General features: G+C 43.3%; 1 protein-coding gene across 2 annotated transcripts in view; it reads right to left on the reverse strand.

The window, feature by feature from the left end:
- Nucleotides 1-620: 620 nt before the first annotated feature.
- The window catches only part of LOC121587474 (zinc finger MIZ domain-containing protein 2-like), an 89,668-nt gene continuing 75,709 nt past the window's right edge, over nt 621-14,579 (reverse strand). For both annotated transcript variants that reach the window (XM_041904434.2, XM_041904435.2), the window contains exons 18-19: nt 7,204-7,419; nt 621-1,153 (exon numbers count right to left, since the gene is read on the reverse strand). In XM_041904434.2, the coding sequence (XP_041760368.1) occupies nt 1,046-1,153; nt 7,204-7,419 (324 nt within the window). In that variant the 3' untranslated portion in view covers nt 621-1,045. The remainder of the gene's footprint in view (nt 1,154-7,203; nt 7,420-14,579) is intronic.

A 14,579-nucleotide genomic window follows, 5' to 3' on the forward strand; every position in this document is an offset into this window, starting at 1 on the left:
GATGGAGGGCACTTTGTTCTTAGGGAACTTCAATGCTGTAGACATTTTTTGGTACTCTTCCCCAGATCTGTGCCTTGACACAATCCTATCTCGGAGCTCTACAGACAATTCCTTCAACCTCATGGCTTATTTTTTGAAGAAGGCACAGTGATGCCGAAACGTTGGTGGTTGCTTACCCAATAAATTACTGGGAGTTTATACATAGAGTGTGCGACTCTCTTTATTTGTTTTTATAGCTTACAGTTTATTCACCATTAGTCAGCACCTCTACACTAAATAATGTTCTCTGGGTGTGCACCAGCTCATGCTTTTTATAGTTTTTTGCTCTGACATGCACTTTCAACTATGGGACCTTATATAGACAGGTGTGTGCCTTTCCAAATCATGTCCAATCAATTGAATTTACCACAGGTGGATTCCAATCAAGTTGTAGAAACATCTCAAGGATGATCAATGGAAGCAGGATGCACCTGAGCTCAATCTCGAGTCTCATAGCAAAGGGTCAGAATACTTATGTAAATAAGGTTTTTATTTTCTTTAATACACTTGCAGAAATGTCTAAAAACCTGTTTTCGCTTTGTCATTATGGGGTATTGTGTGTAGATTGATGAGGGAAATGTTTTATTTATTCCATTTTAGAACAAGCCCGTCACGTAACAAAATGTGGAAAAAGTGAAGGGGTCTGAATCCCTTCCAAATGACATACAATGAATGTGATTCTAATAAGGAAGCACTTAAGTACAATTTGATCACTTGGGCAAGAAAGGTAGCAACAAGGGAATGGATGAGGCAATAGTTTAAAGATATAAATCAAAATATGTTACCAAAGTTCATAGTCAGACAAAGGACATCAAATAATGACTTTCCTCATATTCAAAAGTATTCTTGACATCCCATCTGCTGAAGCCCATTTTCGGCTCAAGGAGAGCTCTTATATTACAATACGTATTTTTTTATACCCACATTGTCATTGGGATACTTATTTTTTGTAGTTTATGTGTTGCAGGGAACAGTGGGAGACCGGAGAGGAGAGAAGCACCGGGACTCAGTTGTTCTCAAAGAGAGAGAGTAGGTCATCATTGCTGTTGTTCGGTAAATCAGGGGGGCCAAGATATAACAGCAGCTCATCAGGATTTGTCAATTCAGGAAGTAACTGCAGAGGAGAGAGAGAGAGAATTGTGAATCCCAAACGATTAGGTACAGCTAGTACTGTGTCATGAATACATTTTGCCTCACTCAATCATTCACAACACAAATATAGTCATTATCATTCACATATGAGCCTGTAGCTATAGTTTTTTTGTAGCTATAGTTTGTTCTTTGGTCTGCATAAAACGTACATCTGTTTGTGACCACTCGTGTGCAGATTTCCTTGTTGAAGTAAGTCATTTGCATTTTACATTTTAGTCATTTAGCAGACGCTCTTATCCAGAGCAACTTACAGTTAGTGCATTCATCTTAAGATAGCTAGGTGGGACAACCACATATCACAGGCATAGAAAGTACATTTTTCCTCAATAACGTAGCTATCAGTAGAGTCAGAGCTAGAAGTGGTGGTGGGGTGGGTTCAAGTGCAAGTGCAGTTTTTTTTTGGGGGGGGTCGAGGTGAGGAGGAGGATTATTTAAGATACTGTTTGAAGAGGTAGGGTTTCAGATGTTTTCGGAAGATGGGCAGGGACTCTGCGGGAGGGCCAAGAGACCTGAGGTGGCATAACGGAGTGCTCAGGTTAGGGTGTAGGGTTTGAGCACAGCCTGAAGGTAGGGAGGGGCAGGTCCTCTTGCTGTTCCGTAGGAAAGCACCATGGTCTTGTAGTGGATGCGAGCTTCTCCTGGAAGCCAGTGGTGTGTGCGGAGGAGCAGGTTGACCTGAGAGAAATTGGGAAGGTTGAAAACCAGGCGGGCTGCTGCGTTCTGGATAAATTGCAGGGGTTTGATGGCACAAGCGGGGAGCCCAGCCAACAGCGAGTTACAGTAGTCCAGATGGGAGAGGACAAGTGCCTGGATTAGGACCTGCACCGCTTCCTGTGTGAGGTAGGGTCATACACTACGGATGTTGTAGAGCATGAACCTGCAGGAGCGGGTCACTGCTTTGATGTTTGCAGAGAACGACAGTATGTTGTCCAGGGTCACGCCAAGGTTCTTTGCACTCTGGGAGGGCGACACTGTGGAGTTGTCAACCGTGATGGAGAGGTCTTTGAGTGGGCAGGCCTTCCCCGGGTGGAAGAGCAGTTCCGTCTTGTCGAGGTTGAGCTTGAGGTGGTAGTGAGAGATGCGTGTCGCCACCTGGGTGTCAGAAGGAGGAAGGGGAAAAGTAGTTGAGTGTCATTCGCATATTAATGATAGGAGGGACCATGTCAGGATATGACAGAGCCGAGTGACTTGGTGTATAGGGAGAAGAGGAGAGGGCCTAGAACCGAGCCCTGGGGTACACCAGTAGTGAGAGTACGTGGTGCAAACACAGATCCTCTCTACGTCACCTGGTAGGCGCGGCCTGCCAGGTAGGATGCAATCCAAGAGTGTGCATAGCCTGAGACGCCCAGCCTTGAGAGAGTGGACAGGAGTATCTGATGGTTCACGGTGTCAAAGTCAGCAAAAAGGTCTAGTAGGATGAGAACAGAGGAGAGAGTCAGCTTTGACAGTGCGGAGAGCCTCCGTGACACAGAGAAGACCAGTCTCGTTTGAGTGACCCGTCTTGAAGCCAGACTGGTTAGGGTCAAAAAGATAGTTCTGAGAGAGATAACAAGAAAGTTTATCAGACAGCACGCTCAAGTGTTTTGGAAAGAAAATAAAGAAGGGATACAGGTCTAAAGTTTCTGACGTCAGATGAGTCGATTGTTGGTTTCTTGAGGAGGGGCACAACTCGGGCCATTTTGAAGTCAGAGGGGATGCAGCCAGTGGTCAGGGATGAGTTGATGAGGGAAGTGAGGAATGGGAGAAGGTCTCCAGAGATGGTCTGGAGAAGGGAGGAGGGGATGGGGTCGAGTGGGCAGGTTGTCGGGCGGCCAGACCTCACTAGTCGCAGGATGTCATCTGGAGAGAGAGGGGAGAAAGAGGTCAAGGCGTAGGGTAGTTCTGTGTGAGTGAGACCAGTGGACTCAATAGGCTGAGTGAATGAGAAGCGGATGTCATCAACCTTTTTTCAAAGTGACTGACAATGTCGTCCGCAGAGAGGGAGGAGGGAGGGGGTGGAGGATTAAGGACGGAGGAGAAGGTGGAAAAGAGTTTCCTAGGGTTAGAGGCAGAAGCTTGAAATTTAGAGTGGTAGAAAGTGGCTTTAGCAGCGGATACAGAGGATGAGAAGGTAGAGAGGAGGGAGTGAAAGGATGATAGGTCCTCCGGGAGTTTAGTTTTCCTCCATTTTCGCTCAGCTGCCCGCAGCCCTGTTCTGTAAGCTCGCAATGAGTCACTCAGCTACGTAGCAGGAGGGGAGGGCCGAGCCGGCTGGGAGGAAAGGGGACAGTGCAAGTCATAAGATGCGGAAAGGGAGGAGAGTAGGGTCGAAGAGGCAGAAGGGAGAAGGATTTAGCAGAAGGGACAGATGATGGGATAGAAGATGAGAGAGTAGTGGGAGAGAGAGAGCAAAGATTGCGACAGCGCATGACAATCTAGGTAGGGGCTGATTGGTTATGGTTGGAGGAAAGGGAGACAGAAAAGGAAACAAAGTAGTGATCAGAGACCTGGAGGGGGGTTGCATTGCGATTAGTAAGCGAGCAGCCTCTAGTAAAGATGAGGGCAAGCGTGTTGCCTGCCTTGTCAGTTGGAGGGCACGGAGGGGAAAGAGAGAGTTGGAAAGAAATTAATCGAAGGCAGACGGCGGGAGGTTGAAGTCGCCAAGTACGAAGAGCGGTGGAGCCATCATCAGGAAATTAGCTTATCAAGGTGTCAAGCTCATTGAGGAACTCTCCAAGGGCACCTGGTGGACGATAGATGACAATAATGTTAAGCTTGAGTGGACAAGTGACAGTGACAGCATGGAATTCAAATGAGGAGATGGACAGGTGAGAGCGGGAGAAAATAGAAAATCTCCACTTAGGAGAAATGAGTAGACCTGTGCCACCACTGTGATGACCAGATGCTCTCAGACTATGAGAGAAAACATAGTCAGATGAAGAAAGAGCAGCTGGAGTAGCAGTGTTCTCTGGGGTGATCCAAGTCTCCATCAGGGCCAAAAGGTAAAGAGACTGAATGGCAGCATAGGCTGAGATGAACTCAGCATTCTTCACCGCAGATCGGCAGTTCCAAACATTGCCATAGTCCCGGAATTCCACATGGGTTGTGCGCGCAGGGTTCACTAAATTGGCAGGGTTGCAGCCAAGGGGTGGGGAGCATCTGTAAAGCCTACAGGGTGAGGTGCGAACAGGTATAGAAAACACACACACAGTTGCCAAAACTACAAAAGAGCCTTCCTCAAATAACTCTGCAGAACAACTCTGCAGAACCGTCTTTGCTTCGGCGACGGTCTTAGTTTTGCGACAAAACCACCACTGACACGACCGCCGCTTACAGCTGCCACTGAGAAACCAGGGAGACTGAATAACTAACAATTGCCTAGCAGAGGTGGAGTGCACACCTCCCTGTACTAATTGCTGATTGCCTAGGAGAGGTGAAACCACTCACCCTCAATACAGCCACTGATTACCAAAACAAGTCACAAATTGCCCTGCCCCTTGATCCTGGTTGATGTGTCAACAACTATCTGCAAATGATGAGCAGTCAGCAGTTCACACACCAAGTAGGCCACAGGGAAGACAGGCAGCACTTAAAGTAGATGGCCCTAGCTAGCAAAAAGACAGTACTAGACCACAACAGATAAAGACAAAAACAAGTTATACTTATCACTCCTGGAGATATCAGGAGTCCTCTAGCTATAGATTGAAGCATTAACCTCTTAAGGATCGGACCCTTTTTTTCCAATTTTTGCCTAAAATGACATACCCAAATCTAACTGCCTATAGCTCAGGACCTGAAGCAAGGATATGCATATTATTGATACCATTTAAAAGGAAACACTTTGAAGTTTGTGGAAATGTGAAATTAATGTAGGAGGATATAACACATTAGATCTGGTAAAAGATAACACAAAAAAAAAAAATATGTTTACGTTTTTTTTGTTCCATCATCTTTGAAATGCAAGAGAAAGGCCACAATATAATATTGCAGTTTATGCGCAATTTAGATTTTGGCCACTAGATGGCAGCAGTGTGTGTGCAAAGTTTCAGATTGATCCAATGAAGCATTGCAAATGTGCCGAATTGGTCAATTGATACATTTTCAAGTACATAACTATAGAGCGGCAGGTAGCTTAGTGGTTAAGAGCGTTGTGCCAGTAACCGAAAGGTTGCTGGTTCTAATCCACGAGCCGACTAGGTGAAAAATCTGTCGATGTGCCCTTGAGCAAGGCACTTAACCCTAATTGCTCATGTAAGTCGCTCTGGATAAGAGCGTCTGCTAAATGACTAAAATGTAAATGATAGAGAACATACAACAATTATATGGTAATACAAAATGTAAGTTTCCACACACAAAATGTAAGTTTACAAACCAAGTTCCTACATTTGAATATAAAAATTGATTTTATAAAAAAAAAACTAAGCTACATTTTATCTCTGGGACCCTCAGGATGACAAATCAGAGCAAGATTACTGAAGGTAAGTACATTATTTACCTTCAGAGGTGAATGCACCAAACCAGTTGCCGTGATAAGTTTTTTGTTGTTGTGCACTCTCCTAAAACAACAGCATGGTATTTTTTCACTATAATAGCTACTGTAAACTGGACAGTGCAGTTAGATTAACAATAATTTAAGCTTTCTGCCCATATAAGACATGTCAATGTCCTGGAAAGTTTGCTGTTACTTACAACAGTCATGCTAATCACATTAGTGCACGTTAGCTCAACCGTCCCACATACGGGACACCAATCCCGTAGAGGTTAAACTTATGTGGGTTTTGCAAATGGGTTTTTCATAAGAGCAAATACAGTGCCTTCAGAATGTATTCATACCCCTTTACTTATTCCACATTTTGTTGCGTTACAGCCTGAATTCAAAATGGATTAAATCAATGTTTTGTATGTCTCTGCATGCAGGTTGAAGGAAGTTGCTAACTAGTGCAATTGCTAACTAGCGTTAGCGCAATGACTGGATGTCTATGGGTATCTGATAGCATGCTAGCAGATACCCATAGACATCCAGTCATTAAGCTAAAACTAGTTAGCATTGGCTTGTCAAACTATACTGAACAAAAATATAAATGCAACATGTAAAGTGTTGGTCCCATGTTTCATGAGCTGAAATAAAAGATCCCAGACATTTTCCATATGCACAAAACGCTTATTTCTCTCAAATTTTGTGCAGAAATTTGTTTACATCCCTGTTAGTGAGCATTTCTCATTTGCCAAGATAATCTATCCACCTGACAGGTGTGGCATATCAACAAACTGATTAAACAGCATGATCATTACACAGGTGCACCTTGTGCTGGGGACAATAAAAGGTCACCCTAAAATGTGCAGTTTTGTCACATAACACAATGCCACAGATGTCTCAAGTTTTGAGGGAGCATGCATTTGGCATGCTGACTGCAGGAATGTCCCCCAGAGCTGTTGCCAGAGAATGTAATGTTCATTTCTCTACCATAAGCCACCTCCAATGTGGTTTTAGAGAATTTGGCACACATGCACGGCCACGTGTAACCACGCCAGCCCACATCCGGCTTCTTCGCCTGCAGGATCGTCTGAGACAAGCCACCTGGACTGCTGATGAAACTGAGGAGTATTTCTGTCTGTAATAAAGCCCTTTTGTGGGGAAAAACGTATTCTGATTGGCTGGGCCTGGCTCCCCAGTGGGTGGGCCTGGCTCCCTAGTGGGTGGGCCTATACCCTCCCAGGCCCACCCATGGCTGCGCCCCTGCCCAGTCATGTGAAATCCATATATTAGGGCATAATGAATTCATTTAAATGGACTGATTTCCTTATATGAACTGTAACTCAGTAAAATCATTGAAATTGTTACATGTTGCGTTCATATTTTTGTTCGGTATACAGTACTTCTAACTTCCTTCATACTGGACACAGATACATAAAAATGGTATCCACAAGTTAATCTGACTCTGGGGAAGTGGATAAAGGGCCTCATTGCCAAAATACCTAAGTATCCCTTTAATAAAGAGAGTGAATTAAGTGAATTAAGATGTTGCTACTCACATCTAAGGAAGGCTCTGGCACCTCAGAGCCAGCGGAACCCCCTAACCCAAAGGAGCGTTCTGTGTGTAGTCTGGTGTTTTGGGAGGGATTGCGAGGCTGCATCATTGGTGCTCCTGGTCCCCTGAGGTGCGAGTTGCCATCGAGGCCTGGATGCTTCTGATGCTGTTGCTGTTGGAGAGAACTGTGGGAGGAGTCCATGCAGCCCGAATGGGGAATCTGATTTGAAAAGAGGGTAACAGGAATATTAGCTCCTGTAATACACGTCTGTGCCATATCGACGTCTATTATGCTTAAATTTAACAATCCAATTCAACTCAAATTCAACTACTATTCCAAAGTGTCACGCTCCTTTCAATTAGAACTCATCATCAATTCTTTACATACTTTATGACTTTGATGGCACCTGTGATTTGTAGAAGGGTCAAGACAACAAAGCAATAAATTATACCATCTTTACCCACACTTAACCTTGAGATATTGCTTATAGTTCAACTTTATCAAACAATTTGTTCAACTTTATATGGTTCTTTCATTCAGATGACATTATGAATTTTATGGATAACTTATGATGAGACACGTCATTATAATAACACTGATAAGTAAACCAGGTTGCACATACAAAAGAGAAAGACCAAGTCTAAAACATGAATAGAACAACACTCCATAGTTTGTTCTCTTAACGAACAAGGGGACATCAACTTTGTCACTTAGCTGGCTACATGACAATTGAACGATAATGCACAAACATGATTATTTTCAGGAATGGGGTGGATTCGTTCATCAAGGCTGCAGACCATTGAGAACAGTAAGGACAAATCACTCAGCAGCGTAGAGGTACAGTGCCTTTTCCACATTTTGTTGTGTTACAGACTATATTTAAAATTGAGATTTTTTTGTCACTGGCCTACACATAATACCCCATAATGTCAAAGTGGAATTATCTTTTTTGAATTATTTTACAAATTAATTACAAATGAAAAGCTGAAATGTATTTATTTGTATTTGTATTTATTAGGGATCCCCATTAGCTGCTGCCAAGGCAGCAGCCACTCTTCCTGGGGTCCAAACATATTAAAACACTTATTTTACATATAAAACAAAATATAAAACAGTACATCATGTGACATTATTACACCACTACATATCTACAATACAAAATGTTTAATACCACCATACAACAATATCACAATGTGTGCGTATGCATGTGTCTATAGACTTGTGTGTGTCTCTTCACAGTCCCCGTTGTTCCATAAGGTGTATTTTTACCTGTTTTTTAAATCTGATTCTACTGCTTGCATCAGTTACCTGATGTGGTATAGAGTTCCATGTAGTCATGGCTCTATGTAGTACTGTGCGCCTCCCATAGTCTGTTCTGGACTTGGGGACTGTGAAGAAACCTCTGGTGGCATGTCTTGTGGGGTATGCATGGGTGTACGAGCTGTGTGGCAGTATTCCAAACAGACAGTTCGGTAAATTAAGCTTGTCAACACCTCTTACAAAAACAAGCAGTAATGAAGTCAATCTCTCTTCCACGCTGAGCCAGGAGAGACTAACATGCATGTCATTAATGTTAGGTCTCTGTGTACTTTTAAGGGCCAGCCGTGCTGCCCTGTTTTGAGCCAACTGCATTTTTCCCAAGTCCCTCTTTGTGGCACCTGACCACATTACTGAACAATAGTCTAGGTGCGACAAAACTAGGGCCTGTAGGACCTGCCTTGTTGATAGTGTTGTTAAGAAGGCAGAGCAGCGCTTAATTATGGACATACTTTTCCCCATCTTAGCTACTGTTGTCTCAATATGCTTTGACCATGACAGTCTACAATCCAGGGTTACACAAAGCAGTTTAGTCACCTCAACTTGCACAATTTCCACATTATTCATTACGAGATGTAGTTGGGGTTTAGGGTTTAGTGAATGACTTGACCCAAATACAATGCTTTTAGTTTTGGAAATATTCAGGACTAACTTATTCCTTGCCACCCATTCCAAAACTAACTGCAAGACTTTAAGTGTTGCAGTTATTTCAGTTGCTGTAGTAGCTGACGTGTATAATGTTGAGTCATCCACATATATAGACACACTGGCTTTACTCAAAGATGGAAAGATGGAAAAAAGCAAGGGGGCCTAGACAGCTGCCATGGGGAATTGCTGATTCTACCTGGATTATGTTTGAGAGGCTTCCATTAAAGAACACCCTCCTCTGTGTTCTGTTAGACAAGTAACTCTTTATCCACATTATAGCAGGGGGTGTAAAGCCATAACACATAAGTTTTTCCAGCAGCAGACTACGATCGATAATGTCAAAAGCCGCACTGAAGTCTAACAAAACGGCCCCCACAATATTTTTATCATCAATTTCTCTCAGCCAATCATCAGTCATTTGTGTAAGTGTTGTGCTTGTTGAATGGTGTAAGTGTTGTGCTTGTTGAATGTTCTTCTCTATAAGCATGCTGAAAGTTTGCTGTCACTTTGTTTACAGTAAAATAGCATTGTATCTGGTCAAATACACTTTTTTTCCAATAGTTTACTAAGGGTTGGTAACAGGCTAATTGGTTGGCTATTTGAGCCAGTAAAGGGGGCTTTACTATTCTTAGGTAACGGAATGACTTTAGCTTCCCTCCAAGCCTGGGGAAGCTACATTCTAGTAGGCTTAAATTGAAAATATGGCAAATAGGAGTGGCAATATCTTCCGCTATTATCCTCATCAATTTTCTATCGAAGTTGTCAGATCCCGGTGGCTTGTCATTGTTAATAGACAACAATAATTTTTTCACTTTACAGAATTCTAAATTACAATGCTTTTCTTTCAGAATTTGGTCAGATATACAGTGAGGGAAAAAAGTATTTGATCCCCTGCGGATTTTGTACGTTTGCCCACTGACAAAGAAATGATCAGTCTATAATTAAAATGGTAGGTTTATTTGAACAGTGAGAGACAGAATAATAACAAAAAAATCCAGAAAAACGCATGTCAAAAATGTTATAAATTGATTTGCATTTGAATGAGGGAAATAAGTATTTGACCCCCTCTCAATCAGAAATATTTCTGGCTTCCAGGTGTCTTTTATACAGGTAACGAGCTGAGATTAGGAGCACACTCTTAAAGGGAGTGCTCCTAATCTCAGTTTGTTACCTGTATAAAAGACACCTGTCCACAGAAGCAATCAATCAATCAGATTCCAAACTCTCCACCATGGCCAAGACCAAAGAGCTCTCCAAGGATGTCAGGGACAAGATTGTAGACCTACACAAGGCTGGAATGGGCTACAAGACCATCGCCAAGCAGCTTGGTGAGAAGGTGACAACAGTTGGCGCGATTATTCGCAAATGGAAGAAACACAAAAGAACTGTCAATCTCCCTCGGCCTGGGGCTCAATGCAAGATCTCACCTCGTGGAGTTGCAATGATCATGAGAACGGTGAGGAATCAGCCCAGAACTACACGGGAGGATCTTGTCAATGATCTCAAGGCAGCTGGGACCATAGTCACCAAGAAAACAATTGGTAACACACTACGCCGTGAAGGACTGAAATCCTGCAGCGCCCGCAAGGTCCCCCTGCTTAAGAAAGCACATATACAGGCCCGTCTGAAGTTTGCCAATGAACATCTGAATGATTCAGAGGAGAACTGGGTGAAAGTGTTGTGGTCAGATGAGAGCAAAATCGAGCTCTTTGGCATAAACTCAACTCGCCGTGTTTGGAGGAGGAGGAATGCTGCCTATGACCCCAAGAACACCATCCCCACTGTTAAACATGGAGGTGGAAACATTATGCTTTGGGGGTGTTTTTCTGCTAAGGGGACAGGACATCTTCACCGCATCAAAGGGACGATGGACGGGGCCATGTGCCGTCAAATCTTGGGTGAGAACCTCCTTCCCTCAGCCAGGGCATTGAAAATGGGTCGTGGATGGGTATTCCAGCATGACAATGACCCAAAACACACGGTCAAGGCAACAAAGGAGTGGCTCAAGAAGAAGAACATTAACGTCTTGGAGTGGCCTAGCCAGTCTCCAGACCTTAATCCCATAGAAAATCTGTGGAGGGAGCTGAAGGTTTGAGTTGCCAAACGTCAGCCTCGAAACCTTAATGACTTGGAGAAGATCTGCAAAGAGGAGTGGGACAAAATCCCTCCTGAGATGTGTGCAAACCTGGTGGCCAACTACAAGAAACGTCTGACCTCTGTGATTGCCAACAAGGGTTTTGCCACCAAGTACTAAGTCATGTTTTGCAGAGGGGTCAAACACTTATTTCCCTCATTAAAATGCAAATCAATTTATAACATTTTTGACATGCGTTTTTCTGGATTTTTGTTGTTGTTATTCTGTCTCTCACTGTTCAAATAAACCTACCATTAAAATGATAGACTGATCATGTCTTTGTCAGTGGGCAAACATACAAAATCAGCAGGGGATCAAATACTTTTTTCCCTCACTGTACTTGGATGTGTAGTGTCAGCAATTGTTGCTGGCATGTCATGCCTAAATTTGCTAATCTTGCCAATGAAAACATGATTAAAGTAGTTGGCAATATCAGTTGGTTGTGTGATGAATGAGCCATCTGATTCAATGAATGATGGAGCTGAGTTTGCCTTTTTTCCCAAGATTTCATTTAAGGTGCTCCAAACCTTTTTACTATCATTCTTTATGTCATTTATCCTTGTTTCATAGTGTTGTTTCTTCTTATTTTTATTCAGTTTAGTCACATGATTTCTCAATTTGCAATACGTTTGCCAATCGGTTGTGCAGCCAGACTTATTTGCCATTCCTTTTGCCTCATCCCTCTAAACCATACACATTTTCAATTCCTCATCAATTCACGGGGATTTAACAGTTTTTACAGTCATTTTCTTAATGGGTGCATGCTTATTAGTAACTGGAATAAGCAATTTCATAAATGTGTCAAGTGCAGTGTCTGTTTGCTCCTCATTACACACCATGGACCAACATATATTCTTTACATCAACAACATAGGAATCACTGCAAAACGTATTGTATGACCTCTTATACACAATATTAGGCCCAGCCTTTGGAACTTTGGTTTTCCTAGATATGGCTCCTACATCCAATGAATTTGGATACTGCTTTCAAACAAATCTCTGCAGCATTAGTAAAGATATAATCAATACATGTTGATGATTTAATTCCTGTACTGTTTGTAACCACCCTGGTAGGATGATTGATAACCTGAACCAGGTTGCAGGCACTGGTTACAGTTTGACGCTTTCTCTTGAGTGGGCAGCCTGATGAAAGCCAGTCAATATTTAAAATCACCCTGAAAGTTTACCTCTCTATTGATATCACATACATTATCAAGCATTTCACAAGTTATCCAGATACTGACTGTTAGCACTTGGTGGTCCATAGCAGCTTCCCACCAGAATTGGCTTTAGGTGAGGCAGATTAACCTGTAGCCATATTACTTTAACAGTATTTAACATGAGATCCTCTCTAATCTTCACAGGAATGTGGTTCTGAATATAAACAGCAACACCTCCACCATTGGCATTTCTATATTTTCTGTAAATGTTATAACCTTGTATTGCTACCACTGTATCATCAAAGGTATTATCTAAGTGAGTTTCAGAGATATTCAGAATATGAATGTCATCTGTTACTAGCAAATTATTGATTTCATGAACCTTCTTAAGCTACATATGTTAATGTGGGCTATTTTCAGCACTTTTCTTCTGGGATGCTTACTTGTTTTTATTGCTTTACTGGGAAGCTTAGCAGCAGCAGATGTGCTCATGTTCTTTATGTTAGTGCAGGGTGAGCTGCACACAGTGGACTGCCTCCTCGGGCACACCGTTTCAGTGCTAATAGCATAAATCTGGTTCTTAGGCACATGATTACAGCACACAATAGCTGTATGATCAGCAGAGGCATTCAGGGCAGTTAGACCGACATAAATTAGGTTACTTATATCTACCGACGTCACTGATGTAATGTACATTTGCTGAAGCATTTTGACAATTCTGCGTCACAATGGTAGGGATTAGCTGAGCTGGGCTTGGGTCATTGCTAAGTCATTGTCTCAACGCAGCCTTATAATGCTGTGAAAGGATCCAGGATCCCAAATGATTTAGGTGGATCCCATCCTCCTTATAAAACGTGTTTTGTTTCCAAAAGGTATCGAAATTGTCAACAAAAGTTACACCCATTGAGCTGCAATAATCACGTAGCCAGTTATGAAGAGCAAGAATCCTGCTAAATCGTTCAATGCCACGATTCAGAGAGGGCGCAGGGCCAGATATGATGGGTTTTTTGTTAGTGTCTAGCAGAGAGTCAATCAGTTCTTTAAAATCCAGTTTCAACTGTTCAGAGCTGCCCTTCATAATGTCATTAAAACCCACATGGACTACGATAGAATCGATTTCCATGTCCTGACGTAGCACATTCGGGAGCAGCTTAGTAATGTCATTTACTCGAGGTCCGGGATAGGACATTGTTTTTCCACCAGGAATGGTCACATTTCTTACCATGGAGCTGCCCAAAAACATGGCTGGTGAGAAGGACGAGGAAATCCGCCCACTCCCACGCTTCACAGGATGCAGGCCTCCGACAGATGGAGAAGCCCTGCTCGATCCAGAGCAGGAACGGAAGGTTGCTGACGTCGACTTTGAAATCATAGTAGTAGGCACTGCGGCCGCAGACACAGGCACCCCCAGCGATGAAGGTGCAGGAAGATCAGGCTCCAGGACGGCGAAACTATTCATTGTTTGTATCCGCTCCGGGGCTCTCGTTGGGAGTGTAGACTGCTTTGCGGGAGGTCGCTGTCTTCGGCTTCCATGGCTTGTGACATGAGACTACCGTTGATTGCCTTTCTCCTCATGCTGTGCTCCTTCGATGAAGGAACTCCGGCCAACACCGGCCAGTCAGATAACAACAAACGACAAGGCGGAGATGCATCCAACAAGCGCGAACGCCGTCCAGCCACCGGCGTAGAAAATTTCAACATTCCACTCCTCGTTTTCCCCAGTTTCTTACGTAGGCTGGCGACCTGCGTGATCAAGGAAGCCACCTCAAGCCTATAATCCTTGGCAAGTAAACAATTTCCGCATTGGAACTCAGAGTGACCCGGTTTGTCCCGAAACAAAGCGTAATAGATACAGCTCGTACAGCGCTGGAACCGTTCATTTAGTTCTCCAGACAAAGAGGGCTCCATTGCAGAACTCATCTGGTACCAACTTCGTTAGCCTGATGGCTAGCAGCTTAGTGTCTCTGTCAAGCAGGCTTCAACCTGTCTCTTAAGCGGGATTCCGGGACAAGAAATAGCGGTCCTAGCTGTTAAAAGCTAACCGCGTTGTGGAATCCATGCAAAAACAAGTTCTGTATGTCATGAGTCAATAAGTATTCAACCCCTTTGTTATGGCAAGCC

This window comes from Coregonus clupeaformis, chromosome 18 (assembly GCF_020615455.1).
Source record: "Coregonus clupeaformis isolate EN_2021a chromosome 18, ASM2061545v1, whole genome shotgun sequence".
NCBI lineage: Eukaryota > Metazoa > Chordata > Actinopteri > Salmoniformes > Salmonidae > Coregonus > Coregonus clupeaformis.